The sequence below is a fragment of the Ammospiza nelsoni genome, chromosome 6 (genome assembly GCF_027579445.1).
Source record: "Ammospiza nelsoni isolate bAmmNel1 chromosome 6, bAmmNel1.pri, whole genome shotgun sequence".
Classification (NCBI taxonomy): Eukaryota; Metazoa; Chordata; class Aves; order Passeriformes; family Passerellidae; genus Ammospiza; species Ammospiza nelsoni.
Window position 1 is genome coordinate 26461813 of NC_080638.1, and position 17557 is coordinate 26479369.

The window sequence follows — 17557 nt, forward strand, 5'->3', positions numbered from 1 at the left end:
ATCTCTTCTTTCCATCTCATTTGAGGAGATGTGTGTGGTTTGCCGAATTTTATTCCTCATGTTTAGTGTTTCCTCTTTTAACTTTTTTTTCCCTTCACTTATTTGGCGTTTCCCCCTGCTGGCCGACTGCGCTAACGGCACCTCTTTCCCCGTGGAAATGGAGGGCCAGGGCTGTCCTTGAGTGTCACGGCTGTGTCGTTGAGGCGTTGGGCTGCTCTTCTGACATTTTTTTGGTGTCCTCTGAATGTCTCTGGCAGACACATAAAATTCAAAGAATAGTCTGTACAAGCAGGACGTGCACATACCTGAGGTTCTCTCCATCACAAGTGCAGTTGCACTTCCAGTGATAGTCTGAGGTACCTCTAGTTTTGCATTTCATACAACACTGCCCAGATAATCTCCTTTTGTATCCTGGACCTCATCCTAAAATTCTTAAGGCACTTCTGCCTCACAAATGTATCATTCCCACAGGCCAGTTCTTTCCAAGATAAAGTGGGTTGCTAGGAGGGGGAAAAAGGGTTTGGCACTCAATAAGGAATTTCTCCTTATGTTTAAAAGGTTAAAACTAGAAATCAGAGATCCCTCCCTTCTTAATGAAATTTCAGGGGGAAAAATAGTTTAATAGGTACTGAGGTAGAGTTTTCTTAATTTTTTCTAGTTCCTTGCATCTGTGGTTGTTAAATCTCTTATTAGGATTTATCATGTGTATTCTTTCTAGAAAGAGTCTTCTCTCAACTGCCTCTCCTCCCCTTTTTCCCAAGTAGTCCAGTGTCTCTGAAGTATGGAAGGAGGGCAGGAACTTCTCAGGAACTGGAATAAGAAATTTGCAACACAGGTTAAGAACAATATAGGTTAATAAACTGATTTTACTAGACATACTATTAAAAAACAAAACTGTAAATCACAGACATTCAAATAACTTCCCTTTACATTTCTTGCAAGTTTTGAGACCCAAACATTGCACTATTACAACTAGGAGGGAGCAGCTCCTTCCATTTTCTGTTGACCTTCCATCTTATTTTCCTTCCCAGTGGTATATATACTTTGTAAATACTAGGAAATAATTATAAAAGAAAAATTACAGTTTTAAGACTTTACAGATTAACTGACATATTTTTGAAGTTAAATTGTTAAACAATGTTTAAAAAAATCCCAAATTACCCATGTTTCCAGCAACTTTATGGAATATCAAATAATGCAGCAAAACATTTTTAGAAACAAATGCCAAACTCTGCCTTCTGCTAATTTATACCTTTACATCATATAAATATTTTAATTTTGTGGAAGATTCCTCAGCTCCCCACTTCAAATATGAAACTTTGCTGTTGCAGTGCTAGTAAAAGATAAACTTACAGACCTTATTAGTACTCTTGGTGTGTGCTTAGCTAAACAGTCCTTCTAAAAAATAATTCACTGAAATAAAAATCCGGGTCATACAACTTTCTTTTACACGAGCAAGAATTTAGCCACACTGCACATAGGATTATTTTGTGTGTATCTAGAACCTGGTGAAAAGTAACTCACTGAGCTAAGTGAGGCATAGTGATTCTGCAATACGAAACTTGGAATGCTAAAACGTCCCTGTACACTGGTGTCTGGGTACAAAAAAGGAGAATTTTACTGATGGTAATTTTGTGAATGTTAGGTTAAATGGGGAGTCCTTGATACCTAGTCAGAAAGAACATCTGCCAGGCTCACTAATGGTTATAGGTTAGAGAGTCTTCTCTGATTCAAGAGATAGGCTCAGACTGTGCAAAGATGAGGGGTTTATGCACAGGTAAAAAGTGTAGAGCAATATCTCTTGAATCTGCTCAAGTGACAGAGATGATTCTGAGATTTTAAAACATGTTTGTACTAATTTTCTACTAGGCCAAATGTAGTTTATAATTTTGCCAGAGAGTGTGATTTCATGCTCCATCCCACCCCCAAGATGCCAGGAAAGTCTGCGTTCAGGAAGAATTACTAATGCCCAATGGAGCTGTAGTCACAGGACAAGAGCTAAGAGGGTAATTGTCAACTGTTTACATGTGTTTGGTGCCATGGCAAGTTTTGGTGAATATTTTAAGAATCAGCTTGTGAAGTGGTTTTATCTTTACACTAGAGATGGCCTTTTAAACTGTATTGAGTCTTCTAGCTAATTTTCTATGTGTTAAATATAGTACTGCTTCTGCAAAGACAAATGATGGTGTTGCACACTTCCATTTAAACTTAGCTTGATGGTTTTATAAAGAGTTTCAGGGACGGTGAAGCAATCTATCCCCAAGTGAAGTCAGCTTCAGGTGTCTTAAACTCCAAACTGCATTTGCTTCATGGCATTTGCTTCATGGCAAATCATAGCAGCTGAAGAACTTTTAGGTAAAACTGAGTTTGTAGTTTGAATCCTTTAAGTTGTCTACATGCATAAGCAGAAAATCCAGGCTCCTTCACCAGTTTAGGTGGAGTTAATCTATCAGTATTGTGTGGGGATAAGGAAGGAGGAGGAGAGAGCTGTTGTACAGATGAACAAACTGGAAGGCATGACTTGCACACTTCAGTGCAGTCTCAGTTATCTTGAGCAATCCTATTGGTCCCTTTACACCTGCCTGGCATGTGTTACTGGGGCTGACTGGGAATTCTCCCAGCTGCAGCACAACAGGAAGATCAGATTCTGTGCACTGGCACAAAGGAGGCTTCTTTTTGTCATGGAAGCAACAGCTCCAGCACTGCTAATGATGGTCATTGAAACATGAACCTTATAATAATGTAATATGACATTGATTATATACCCTGTCTGGCCTGGGTTTGATCTTCTTATGACTGCAGATATCCTGTCCTGTGAAGGAATATGAGTTGCCAACTTGAAAATCACAGTAAAGTATCTGCCATGACTTGTTTTCTTAGAAGATAGTGATAGAGTGCTCTCTAGATACAGGCTGTCTTTCAAATATGGGAGGGAGAGCTAGTGCTTTGAGGAGTTCACATCTAAAAACAAAAGTCCAGAGAAAAAACCCTGAATCCCTCCTGTGTAGTGTGTGTTTCGTGCACACACACACAAAATTAATAATGCCTTACCCTCATATTGTAGAGCAATTCTTTGAAATGTGAAAAAATATCAGGTTCACAATTGCCTGTGCACAGCATTTAGTCCTGTTTTTTTTTTTCCTGTGTACTGAACAAGACCAAGATCCTTTTGGCAAAAAGTAAAAGATACATAATTAAATATTGTAACATGATATGGATGGATAGAGTTCCATGGTCTGACAGTAAACATTTGCTAGTTTCTAGAGTTAGAAAAAAAATATTAAGAAAAAATTGCTGAACATGACATGTAATTTTTTCCAGTTTTTCAAAGTGAGTCTCTGGTTACAGTAGCATAAACTTGATTGTTTAACTTGAAGGTAGCAATAAGTATATAATTGTTATAATCAGACATCTTAATATACAGATAATTAGCATTTAAACAGTCTTAAGCCTTCAGGTGCAGCATGCTTAAATGTTTTCACCACCATTTGTTTTTCTGATGTCCTCAGGTGCTACCAAGCCTTAAACATAGGAGTTTTGAGATCTTAGTTTTCATAACGGTCCCATGAAATAAGTAACTTTTCTAAACATAGATCATAGATATATTTTGGGAAGAAGGTAGTGTTCTTAATTTGACTCCCAGACCTGGGGTTTAAAAACCCCCAAAATAATACAGAATATACTGTAATAATTTGAAAATTAACCTTGCAGGCTCCTACCCTGGACAATTTACAGCATATTTCTAGAGCCTTCAAAAGGCTGCCGCAGTAAATTAGGCTGCTGAGATTTTGTGAAAAGTTTCTACTGAAGTTTTTGTTACAAATCCCTGTATAATGCTAAACTCTTCAGACTTCTCTATTGATAGGAGTGATTGTCAGCTGTCTAATCTTAACTTTCTAATGTGTTTTGTAGTGAGCATGAGAGAGGCAGTGTAACTTTCTAGATGTACTTTTGCTGTGAAGAAGAAATAATCTCATTTCATCTACAGAGCAGACTTTATCCCTTTTTCATTAATACTGTTCTGTGTTGGTTCCCAGTATCCGTAAGTACAGGGAGTTGTCAAGAACCAAATTTACAGATATTGTTGGTCATATGCTGTTCTCTACTATAAAAATGCTAAGAACAGTTGAAAACTTATATCTGTTTAAGATGCTTGCGATTACCAATCTTGGGTATTTGTTCTTAATTTTTCTTTCTCAATTCTCTATTTAAGAAAACTTGCCTGTATCAGGCACAAGTTTTTCTGCGGCTCTCAGTAGTGCACTGCTTATGAAGAAACCAATTTTTTATTTGTCTTAGGGCTTAGATGTTGAGTTTAAAAAGCCATGCAAATCAAAAGTTCAGAATTACAAGAAATTCAATTGATACTTCATTCTTTGTGCTTGTCCTCTCTACTAAATGAGGCAGGGATGTTAGTAAAAATAGTATACCTGCATGAGGGCAGAATTTTGTGTTGCCAGAGGTTTGACATTCAAAGGTTAGCTTGTTCTAAACACTAAAGAAAAAGCCTGCAGTAAATTATCTACAGAAGAGGATGCAAATGTATTTCCATTCCCTATATAGGTCCTCTCTAAGTGACTTCTCCAAGGCAACACAGTGGTTCACTTGGATAGTCACGATTAAACTCCTTGTGTTCTAAACTTTGTCCTTGGGAGCTCCTGACTTCTGAGTCTGGGGCTGTAGCAAGACTAAATGCAATCTGAAGGTTTGTAACTGTGTAGTTTTTTTTCTGCACAGTTCCATCTTGATGGAGCTAGGGTCCTGCTATGGAGGCGAGTCTCTACGTAGGGGGAAAATAGGAAGGAAGGAACAGTTGCTGTTATTTTTAAGTGACAGCTTTCTTGTCAGGTTGTGTGCACTTATGTTACAAGTAAATTGATATTTTTCTTTTTTAAAGTAAAAATCATGCTTATTTTTTGTAAGACTGCGTTTGCAGATGTGTAATACTGACTGTTTTGTTTACTTTTCCAAAAGCAGTAGTCTACAGCAGTGAGATTTTTTAAAATTATTATTTTTTATTAATAAGCATGGACAGATAGTTGTAGTTGCTTCGTGAAGAGGGCACTTAGTACTTGCATGATGAAAGGGCTTCCTCTGTAGGTCTCTGGACCAATTAAGTGACTGATTGATAGTGGGAGGTGAAGGTGACAAGTAGGATTTTAATACTGAAAAGAAACTACAGTTTGAGAATAACACCTGTCTCTTCAGCACCCTCAAAAATGACAGTGTTTAAAACTCTGTAACATCCAGAGCAAATGTACTTTGAATACAATCTCAAAACAGTCCATACTTCCCAGCTCATAACCTGTCATGGTAGCAGCTGGATGTTATGGAAACTTACCTGAAATTGCTCTAAAATTAAACATCACTTGTAGTATTCTGTGGTTCAAAATGCAGAATGAAATTTGAGAGTAGGAGACTGACAATACTGCCAGCAGTAGGCTTTCTGTTTTCTGTTCTCAGTGGTCATCAGCACCCAGTTCTGCTGGGTAGTAAATGGAAACCTTCCACTTGTGCTGGTCTTCAATGAGAGAGGGATGATCGTGACTTTCTACTGCTGTATCTTTTTATAAGGCTGGGGCTTAAACTTCAGCTCTGTGATGACTTATGTGTGGATAGAAACATCTGCAAAGATCTTGTTAGCTGTGAAGTTAAAGCTTCAAATATGCTAATATTATAGTATTTTACTAGAAAATTGGGAGTATTTTGGAGTCTTTTTTTAGCATCAGGCAAAGTTTTTTGCTCAAACTCATTGAGCAAATGAGTTATCATTTATATTGTAACTATCTTTTTAGAGCTCTGACTCATGAGTTTTTTGTGATTCATGTGGTGATTTCAGAGGTATTACCTTGCTGTGCTACAGAATGTTCTACCCATGACCCAGGCAGTGTAACAGTCCGTGCATCTTCTTGGCCTCCACCTTTTGTGTCCCACCATATTGGCTTAGTCTGCTTTTGTTTCAGTCCCTAGCACTACTCTGGGATTTGAGCTCTGGTGTCATGGGTGGGTAACCTCATTGTATTTAGCTGTGGCAACTGAGAAGGCTTATGATATAGGTCTTAATAAATGTAATGGAGACCAGGTCTCTCCACCATGGGAGGGGGACAGTGACCTTGCACAGAGCTAGAAAAATTTGTACCTCTAGTTGCTTCTCCCCCTAGTAATAGTAATAGTTTGTATTTTAATCTAGATTGAAATTGTAGGTCTCCTTAGTTTTCCCTGCCACTTCGAACAGATTTTCTTTCAAAGTGGTGTTTTATAGTTAGCTTCAGCATTTAAAAAAAAAAATTAAACTCCCCTGAAGAAAAAACAACCAAAAACCCCTTTCTAAAGTCCCAACCCTTCCCTCTCCAACTTTTCAAATATTTGAATTTTTTTTTTGTTTGTTTCAAACTCTAGTTAAAAATATTTGTAATCATCTTTTTTTTTGTGTTGTTGTTTTTCTCTTGCAGGAGAGGGTAGAGTGCTGAAAGGGATAACTTACTCAAAACTGGTAAGTACTTCTTCCCAAGGCTAAAACGGCTTACCTAAGAATAGATGATATGAAGAGCTGACATCCATTCCTGGAAAAGTTTGATGGTTACTGAAACCGAAATTCTATCTATTCTTATATTCAGGAATTAAGTCTTAGAAAGTAAATGTTGCTGATGGAAGGCCCAGTCTTATAAATAAAATCTCTGTAAGGCTGAGATTTGGCCCCAAGGGTCTGTAAGTATAATGGATATTTAAATTCATCTACTCAAAAATAATTTTTTTTTCTGTGTAATGTGAAAACCAAATTTATTTGAAGGGATTTTTGGCCCAGAAAGACTTCTCTCTAAAATTCTGAGTTATTCAGAGTCCCTCCATACACACAGAAGGCATTCATGGCTTTGTGTCCTACCTTTGTTTATATAAATATATATGCCTTGTCAGCTGTGTTTCTAGTGTAGCTTCCAAAATAGTCATGGTTGAAATAGTATTGTGATATTTTAAAGGTTCCCATATAGATTGTATTTTATTGAGATAACAGAACTGTGAATCACTTATGTGATTATTGTAGAGTTTAAGGTGTCATCCAGTCTTTGAATATTTAAATAGTCTATATGCAGTGCATTGGGGCCCTTACCTGAGCATGAAATTATAAGTTTTGAAGCAACCACTTGAGAAATAAGCGATTATTGGTAATAAATGAATGCAAGCAAGAAATTGAATGGAGGATTTCTGCCTCCAATTGTTGAAATCCTTCCAAAAATGCCTTATTTACCTCTTGCTCAGTGTTCTTTCTGGTTGAGACTTGGAAAAGTATGTCTGGATGTACAGGAGATGCATGTACTCCTGAATCCTGTGCCTTCCTTTTGGAAATCACCAGTTCTGTTATTGAGCAAGATATTTGCTTGTTTTCCTTTAAAAATAATGAGATTAAGAATTTTTTCAGGCCAAGACATTAATGCAATTTCAGTCATCTACAAGCTTTTTATTTGAAATCCAGTACCATAAGAGTAAATTGGAAAATGCATCATGTTCTATGATTATTTCAGAGATGGTTTTACACCTCTTTCAATGTGGTATTATAGATAGTTTATAATGCTACTGAACTTAAATTTTTCAATCTTCCCTTTAAGTTCAGTCTAAAAGAAGAAAAGTACAAAAATACTGAAAGTTTTTGCCTCCTCTCAGAGGAAGTATAGGCAATATTTAACCAGATGCCCTGATAGATATTTATAGACATTATTCTATGTAAATCGGAAAAAAGTAATTTAGGTTTTGTTGGATGTAAGGAATGCTTGGGGGTTTTTTTTGTTTTTATTTTTGGTTCTTTTTTGTTTTTTAAACTGTATTGGTTGTGTAAAAGGTACTTTGGGGGAATTCTAGACAGGGATGACAGAATGCTTATTCCTGCTTGGGAAGGGAAGCTACAAGTGTGTGTTCTAGAAAGAAACAATAGTATATATTTAATATTCAGAATTTGGCAACTTGACCAAACTTTTATATGAAATACATTTTTTCATGTTTATACCCCTATAGGCTGAGCAGCTACTTCTTTTTCTGCAAGGCAGTGTCACTTTTTCCTTGAACCTCTTAAAAATTAATTTTGAAAAATCTTGCTAACTGTTCAAGGCATAGATGCAATTAGCTTGGATTAGTTTTTATGAACCATCAATACTGCAATTTCTATCTGTCAAATTAAGTTGCACATTAATAGAAGTTGCTCAATCTTTATATGTTCTTTTACAGAAATACTGTGTCATGTTTGCCATGGACGTATTTTGGACCTTACAGTTACATATATTTAAGTGATGGATATTTTTTACATTCTTTTGAATCTCTTTTACATTCAGTTGAGATAACTGTTTTGCTGTTCTGCACTCAAGTTTGAAGTTAGCATGTAGCTACAGAGCAATACAAACTATTCATCATGTGTGCCTTCTGAATTTTTGAAGAGACACTGAGAAAGAAACTGGCCATATCTGCCTGTCTTTACCCTGAAACTGAATTTCCAAGGGTCAAAAAGACTTTTACCCTCTGCAGTGGGTTCCAGTTTTCATTAACCAGTCTCCCACGTGGTTTTCTGAAGCATGGATTCTTTTGAAACTGCAGTGGTGGGAACTGAAAGCATGCTATAATTGTTCTTGTCAGTGAGTGGAAGTAATAATCCGTGATTCTGTTTTCTCATTACTGTTTGTGGTAATAGGACAGGGAACTTTATGTAATTTCCATGTATCCCTTGATACAGATTACAATTTTATAGAGACTAGTGTTGCAAAGGCAGCTGTTTTCACTCATCTGTGTCACATGTGGGAGAGGCCCTTGCAGAAGGTCATTTCATGTGTTGGCTAGAAAGTTTGATCAGGCTTTTGTTATTTAAATAAGTAACTTTAGGCTAACAGCAGACAACTCTGACAAAGAGCTTAAATGTAATGCTTTTTAACTTCTCTTTATACACTACTGTTTTTGTAACATATTTTTGTTTGAAAAGATAAATGATAAATAAACAAAACACTCACCTTCAATCTTTATGTTTTTTTTTCCAGGAGTTCACAAATTTGTCCACTACTTCAGTTTACTGTAGTGAGACAGCATTAAAATAAAATTCTTTAACTTAGGGAATTGCTCTCTTTTTACAGCCTGCATATCTAATCAAAGCTGTCAGGATCCTTTTGAAAACATTGTAGTCCCATTAGGATGGCCTCTGAATTGGCAACAGCACCTGTGCAATGAATGTGAGCAATTTTCAAATAATAAAAAATTAGGAACTATTTTAACACTGCAGCAATTCCTTAATTGTGGTGTCTGGATGGAAAAGTGATTGGTAAAAAATTGCTATATAATGTTTTCCAGTGACTTCCATGTGTTTGCATTTATAGATGTTTTTTTACAGGTTCCACTATTATTTGAGCATATGGGAATCTTAATACTGTTTCAGAAGCTGATTTTAACTTATATTTCTGAAAAAAAAATTCTCTTGTCCAGCATTCAGGGCTTTTAGAAGTATGTTTGATAATGCTTTTCTATGTCAGAGATTGGGGGGATTAATTTGTTTGTAGTACAAGTGAAGATGCTAAACTTTATACTTATGATCTACAAGTAGATTTCCAAGATTAAAAAGATTATAAAATTAATCTTTTTGAAATGTCTTGTGCTGCTTAATATCACTCTTCTGTTCCTTCAGAACATATTCCAATTGAAATTACTAACTTGGCACAAACTTTAGGCAGTGAGATATTAATATATTAATGTTGTTCTGTTAACATGCACACTGTCCCATCTAAAAACAGCTCTATAGTATCACAGAAGTGTGTTCATGCAGTACATTAGTGTTTAACTATTTATTGTGGTTGTAGAATTCTATTCTCCAGAATAAGTTTTCATCTACACAGATTTTTAAAACATTCGCAGTAGTTAGATTTGCTAATTTAATGTGCTACTGCAATAGGATAGGAAATTGGTAGGAAATAGCTGCCTTCAAACTAAGATAAGGGATAAGTATGTCAACTTTGGGATATGTGGGAAGTAACAAATTTGGCTAAATGACTCCAAGGCAGGCATTTTGTAGAGCCTGCAGATTCTTGTGTTCGAAATACTGACTGTATTTAGGCTAGAAAGCTGCATTTGAATAGAGTTCTCTATTGAATTCCTGTTGTGTTATTATCTTCTTTTTCAAATGGACTCTTCTCCTTCACTAACCAAAACAAAATCTTTATTTTTCTATAGGACTGCTGTTAAAGAGGGAACCAGAAACTAAAGGCACTGGAATCAGCAAAGACACTTCTAGAGAAAGTGGAGAAGGTAGAGAATGGAGCTGCAGACTCTACAGGAGGCTCTGAAAGTGGAAATTCAGGTTCACCAGGTAATTTATGTACTTTCTTGCTTTAAAGCAATAGCAGCATTAGTACTGCTGACAGTATTACTACTAATGGGAGCATTAAGCAATAGCACTACAACTATAGTAATAATTGTTTTATAAGCTTGAAACTGCTTCAGAATTTTATACCCTGCATTTTGACCTGACCACCTGTTGTTTTTTAGCAAATGTGAAAAATCTGCATATCAAACTGTGGGTGGTGATTTTTATTTTTTTTTAGTATTTTGTAGCAGTAATAAAAACATTCTTAAAACAGTGTTCAGCTGCCTCTGTCTGGAAGGTTTTTCTGATGTTCTGAATCAGCTTCAGTATTCAGTTGGGAATGGAGGAATATGGTGGAGGAACTTTGAAGTGAAAGGTATATAGTGCTGCATAGTCATTTAATCTGGTGCTTCTCTTCTGGAATGTCTTCTAGTTCAGTAGCTTCTAAACTATATTTTTGATAACCAAAATGTTGTAGTGCTTGGGCTTTGCAAATTTTTACATGTTGGGTCTTTTTACTTTAACCTGTTCAATACTATATGTCAGTAGGATTGCAGTTTGCCATTGTTTTACAATGCCAATGAGGAATTATTACAAGTAATGATACTAAACCTAATGTAGTAAATATAGGAGGACATATGCATATTAATTCTTGGAAGAAAATTGTTACAGCCATAGACACAGACTAGCTGCAAACTTGAAATGTTAAATTTAACAATGAGACCTTTTCTAAACATAGTTCTCCTAGTATTTCTGATGCTCTGCAGATAGCTGAAACTTACAACTGTTACACAGTGGATAAAATAAGTATATGATAAGCTGATCAGTATAGTCCATCATGTGAAATTTGGAAAATGTTTCAAAATTGCTTGGTGACTTGTCTAAAATGTGATCTGGATGTCTTGTCCAGTACTTGCAGCAATGCTGCACATATTGCAAGGACTTGAATGGATGAATTGGTAAAATCAAGCTATGTCTGTTTAACAAAATACAACTTACAGTCAGGGAGCAAAACCTGAGAAAGCTAAGGGTGGATTTCCAGAACTATGGATGAGTATTTTGCTCTCCTCAGTAACTCCAAGGCCTTTGTAGTTGAAACTTCAATGACATTTTGTTGTGGAGGTAAGGAAGTACAAAACTTATCCATGACATTTTGCTGCAGACATAGGAATGTTTAAGGCCAGTAAGTAATTTTTTCAAGTAATAACTACTGTAAAGCAATCAAAATGTTAATTCTGCTCATGTTTGTATAATATTACTCCTTGTGTGCATCCTCATTCCCCTTTATGCCGAAGTAAACCAAAAATTTTAAGACTGTGAATTTTGAATAACCTTTAGTATCTGTTCATAGTGACACTGATGAACAGAGTTGAAGACTGAGAAATGTCCAAAGAGACTTTAATAAGCAGTTTAAAGTTGGTGGGGTTTTTTACTTTCTTTGCTTTAACTTTTCCCAATTCCCATTAAAAGTGAGATTTGCACAAAAATAAGCTTTAATTAGATTTGGTTTTAGTTTGTGAAACTAGAGAAGCCATGATATCAGAAGGTTGTCTTTTTTAATTCAAGATGCTGTATATTTCTATAATTAAGGCTAAGAAAAATCTGTATGTTTACAGTGAAAAACAACACTTGCAACAAAATGTTGGGTCCTTCAGTAAAGGTTTTGTGAACTATGCTTGCATGGTTATTGCTTGTCAGCATGCACACTGATAAACATTAAACTGGTTTTGTCACCAAAAAAATATCTTCAAGCAAAATGCTTGAACTTTCTCATATAGCTCTGAATTTTGTAACCTAAAGAGATATAATATGCTCCTACTTTTCACTCAGGATTTATGAAGAATTGTCTCTTGTCATCTTTTTCTTCTCTAGTATTTCTTTTTCTGAGGACTTTATGACAAAGCTTGCCAACATTTGCACAGTCATGGTTTGCTGTCCTGTTGTAAGTGGTGGACAGGTGTCTGTGATGAGCATAAGGAATTCAGCTCAGCTCTGTAGCCAAACTCTAACTTCTGATGTAGCATGTTGTCTGTGACTGCACACATGGCTGTACAAGTGATGCTCAGTGTGACGTGGTTTTGTTTGTAGAATAGCTCCTTGGGTTTTGCCTCTTTTGTTTCACTTGCAGAACTCTGTGTGAAGCTTTCATAATGCTGCTTTGGCAAAGTACATCTAAAACTACCAGTAAGAACCCCAAAAAGGTGTTTAATTGTTCAGAAAAAGCTCCTTTTTTGTCTGCTTTCTATGATCAGAGAATCCACCATGAATGACACCTGACCAGATCATATCTATATCAGTGTACAACTTGAATATTCTAATGTCTTCCATGTCAAAGCTATATTGCTTGTCCTGAGAAGAGATGCATCTAAGTCTAAGTAATTAATTCTGCTGCTGTGTTGACTTAATTAAGATAAATTTGAAGCAGTCTACTCTTCCTAGTTTTGATCACAAGAGGTGTTAAAGGACTTATATTTAGGTATTCTTACAGAAAGTTTGAGTTTCATGGATGATTCCTCAAGCTGATGTGTAGAAGGAACCTTAAGCATCCTTGTCCTTTTCTTATTTCATGGCAGAAAGATTAGTAGCTTTTAAAATACCTTAAATTTAGCTTATGTTTAACAGAAATATTTTTTTCCTTAGGATTGCCTGACGTAGTACTGTGTGATCCAAAAATTTACCAATATTTTATGAAGAGTTTACAGTACTGACTATATTGTCTTATGACTGCATCGGCAGGAGCACTTTATATAAAAACTAACAGATTTGTTGCTTGTCAAGCTCCAATGTGGCAAGAAGCGCCGAGGAAAAATAAGCTAAGTCTGTTCCTGTGATGCTGATGGCAGTATGACGAAACAATAATATTCAGTGTAGATAAATGCCAAGTGATGCACTTTGGAAAAACAGGCCCAGTTTTACATCTGCAATAGCAGGCAGTGAACTGGCTGTTGGCACCATGGAAGGAGTTTTTGCAGTACAGAGTACCTGAGTGTTGCACGTAATTTTAACCTTTGTCTCCAGGTGATAGAGACAAACTAGAGAATTATGGAAGAGTGCCAACAGTGAACAAAGCAATGGAATGATTTGTGCATGAGGAGTTCTTCAATTTGAAGAGGTGAAGACTGATGGGGGAATATGTGGTGTGGAAAAAATGTAAGAAGGAGCTCCATAGAGAAGCAGCTATAGAATCATACAGTGTCTTAAGTTGGAAGGGATCTCTAAGGATCATCAAGTCCAGGTGCCAACTCCTCTTGACTCAAGTCAGCTCTGGTTTTCTGTAATCGTATTAGTCCTTCATGCTTGCATTGTAAGGAAACAGATTCAAAAGAAAAAGGAGGTCATGCTTTTACATAAGAGTCCTGTAATTTAACTTATGGTCACAGAATCTAGAATGGTTTCCTGGTTCAAAAAGTAATTAAAGCAGATCAGTGAAAGAAATGTGTGTTAGTAGCTGCTAAACCTAAGATATAGTCTTGGAAAACATTAGAGAAATAAATGTCTACAAAATTACTAAAAAAGATATTGGGAGTTTTTGGTTTACATTGTGTCTTCTTTCTGGGCTCTGGTTTTCTTTGGTAACTTTTTCCTTGCTTAGCAATCGGCAGCATTCTCCTGCAGCTGCCTGAAGGAAGAGAGAGAGGAAGAACAGTGAATGGTAACAATCTGTCTGTTTTCCTTTGGATGTGGAGAGTATCTCTTCTACAATGATCTCAATCTCCTCTGAGGGAGAAAAATGGCAAAGATACTTCTGAACATGGGCCTTCCATCTGGTACCAGCCAAGTTAACACACAGGAAGAGCTTTAGTACTTGAAACATTCTGCCCTTGAATATACAAACAGCTTTTGTGCCTGCAGCAGTTATCTGTGGTTTGTGTTTCTTGTGACTGCAAGCAAAGAGGCCAGCAATTCTAGAGGAGACACAGCTATTAGATTATTTTACCCAGCTGGCTTAAATTGTCTTTAAAAAGCATCACTTGTTTAAGAGCTGTTTAGGAGGAGCAAAAGTGATGGCTTAATACAGTACTTTTACTGTATTAATAAGAATGGGTTTGGAAATGTTATAATACTGGACTCCAGGCTTTGCTATTGAAATGCTGTAAACAAAATATTTTGCTTTTACAAAGGTTCTTAAAAACTACTGAATTTTGAATTGTTCAATGTATTCGTAATGAAAATCTTCATTGTATTGTCGCTTTTTTTTTCTTTCTAGAAACTGGTTGCCCAAATGAAGCAAGATCCACAGGTAACTACTTATTTTTATATTGGATCATTTCCATTAAAATTCAGGAAATGACAGTGCATGAAACTTGATGATTTTAGATATTTCTAGATCACCTTCTTCCTTGCTAACACAGTGTTTAGAAGAAAATTTATTTATACGTTTTTGAACAACAACCGTTGGATTGTTTAAAACAAAACCAAAATTCTTGCTATTATGGAGCTTTTTACCTTATACACATTCTTATTCTTAACAGTTTAAATCAAGTGACTTTTCTGGGCTATGGTGCAGTTCAGATGAGCAGTAAATTTCTGATTCTATTGGAAGCTGCTCTCTTATAAAAGCTGCCATTATTTGCAATAACCTTTTTCATTTTTGAGTATCAGAAGGTTCACAGTACAAGAAGAGAGAGGATATTCTGTCCAAGAAATTTTGTCCAAACAATATAGCTTAAGGTTGTGTTCAGATTGCCTGTCTTGGGTGTCTTACCAGCCCTGTAGTGTCCATAGAACAGACACTTGGTCTTGGGAAGTTTCAGAGCTTCTGAAGTTGGATAACTGGACTCCCTGCATAGACAGCCAAAGTCATCCCTTTCTCAAAGACTGTGTAAGGTCCCTGGGTTTTCTTGTACAGCAGTTAAATACTCCTGGATGCTGGATGAGGAGTGCTCTGGAGCTCTCAAACCAGTCTGAAATATTGAGTAGAGGGATAAAGGCCGCTCACTTGAGGCTTGAGACCTCCCATCCCCATACAATAGTAAATTTTCTGTATGTACATTTTCTGTATGTCCTGTAATTTTCTGAATGTACATTTTTTTCCAAGCTCAGTGAAGTGAGAAGACAGCTTTTAATAGCACTCAGGTAGTTAAACTTCTGACAGGGAGGGTTAAGCAGGGTGTATTGGAAAATCTGTTTTTTTGAATGTTGTTATTCTGATGGGGTTTGGGTAAGATCTGCTCAAATTCACTGGTCCGGTCTTCTAACAATTTGTCTGCAGAGCTCAGTTCATACTTGCTTTCAGTTCATACTTGCTGAAAGTGAGGTCATGCTGCAAGAAGCCATGTAGAGTTCCTAGAGTCAGGAAAAGTAAATCTGGTCCCTGTTTCCAATGTTTTTAATGCATTTTTGTCCCAGATTATTAAGTAGAATCTAGAACTAGGGAGGATGACTGGTCAATATCTGGTTTTGCTGGAATCAGAGACTGTCTGCCAGCTAAGATCAAAATACATTTCAAAATTAGAGGAATATAAAAATAGGGGATATGCATGAAGTTCCTGTGATGATGTTAGTCTTGTGTTTTAATATTTCTGCTTAGCAGACTAAACCTGCATAATCTAGTATGAAAACTTTACAACGTAATTGAGAACAAAAAAAGTGAGAATGTACAAAAATTAAGGAAAACCTGATTCCCTGTCACATTTCTGCAGAGCTTCACAGGTTTTCAACCAAGGACAGACGTTTCTTAATTTTTTATTTCGGTAGAAAAGAAAAAGTCCTGGTAAAAATTGTTTTCTGTCTGCATCTTTCTAGTGCTGCTTATGGCTTTAAAATATGAAACTTTGAAAAGTGCTAGTGTAAGCAAAATGCTAATATGAGTAATGTGTTCAGACAAATGTAATTCTCTTTAGCACAGTCTAAGGCATAAGCATACATGGAAATAAGGACTTAAATATGTTTGCCTTCAATTAATATGTGTCAATTCAGATTTAGTACATATGTTTATATTCTACATAGTTGAGTGTAAATGTCTTTGCATAAGTCACATAGGTGAGAATGTTTTAGATAACTATCATAGCATACTGTTGTACACATATTAACAAACATTTATTGTTTAATTTGTAAACTTGATGAAATGTATAAATGTGCTTTATAATGTGATAAGCACTAATGGATGTTTTAATGCAATCTTCTCTCCAAACTGGTGAGTGAGTGCTAGAAAGGTCCTCTGATTATTGTTGCACTCAGCGATTTAAATAAGGCTTTGTTGAGCCGTTTGAATTTTATTGGCTGTACATCCAGAGGTGCTGTATTTGTAGTACACTATGCAAGAACAAAAACAAACAAAAAAACCCACCTTCCTACTACTACTCTTTGTTAACAAACGGAATATCTTTCTCACAGATATTTTTTCTTTCTAATCAGAACGCTGATTTGAAGAAACAACTTCATGAACTTCAAGCCAAAATAACAGCTCTGAGTGAGAAACAGGTAGGGAAACAGAGATGTATTTTTAACACTGTGTTCTAAAGATGTCTCTTTTCCCAGATTCCAAGAGAGCTGCTAAATCTTAAAGTGCAAAAATAAGCGTGGGCAACCAGACATTTTAGATTTTTATTTGATTTCTCAACAAAGGATAGAATGAGTTATTGTGAGTCTGTCAAACAAGAAACTAGTTTAATCAGTGGAAGTTATAGCAATTTTTCTTGTGTTGAAACTAACATTTTATATTAAGGGAGATGGAAAAATGCATTAATTTTGTCACTTTCTTTATTGTTATCTTGAAACTTCTTCTAAACTCAACCATTCTGGTTTAGGCAAGTCTTTAGATTTTGACTTAGTAAGTCCGCTGTGTATATGGGTGAGTATGCTGGAATTTTTCTTAATGTCAAGACCAGCTAAATGTATGTCAGTTTTGGGTACTTAATAGACAATTTGAAAATTAGTTAGATGCTTTTACCATGATAAATTACACCACAATTGTCTTATGCTTGCCATTTGGTAGAATTCTGTTTGACAGCTCTAAACTATGAGTAATAATTACAACTGAATGCTTAATAGAAAGATTGTTGAACTTGAACGTGGGCCTTGTGAATAACAAGAAGAAAAAGACGTAATATTGAGATATCTACAGAATTTGTTCTCACTTTTTTTTAAAACATGAAAGAGCAACACATGCACAAACCCCTCATACATCACATCATCCCATTCCAAGTAAACTGACTTGAGCAGTCCCTTAATTATGTTGCTTAATATGTCAATAATGGAACCAAATTAGATACATAGATTAGACCTTTG

At 35.9% G+C, this 17557-nt stretch overlaps 1 protein-coding gene across 9 annotated transcripts in view; it reads left to right on the forward strand.

Moving 5' to 3' along the window:
- The window catches only part of PHF21A (PHD finger protein 21A), a 125034-nt gene that overhangs the window by 24417 nt on the left and 83060 nt on the right, over positions 1-17557 (forward strand). For 3 of the 9 annotated variants that reach the window (XM_059473516.1, XM_059473518.1, XM_059473519.1), the window contains exons 2-5: positions 6453-6493; positions 10195-10330; positions 14535-14567; positions 16664-16750. In XM_059473516.1, the coding sequence (XP_059329499.1) occupies positions 10277-10330; positions 14535-14567; positions 16664-16750 (174 nt within the window). In that variant the 5' untranslated portion in view covers positions 6453-6493; positions 10195-10276. Of the gene's footprint in view, positions 1-6452; positions 6494-9107; positions 9204-10194; positions 10331-13345; positions 13440-14534; positions 14568-16663; positions 16751-17557 lie in introns of all 9 variants that reach the window. The other 6 variants (XM_059473515.1, XM_059473517.1, XM_059473524.1 and 3 more) reach the window with 4 other exon arrangements.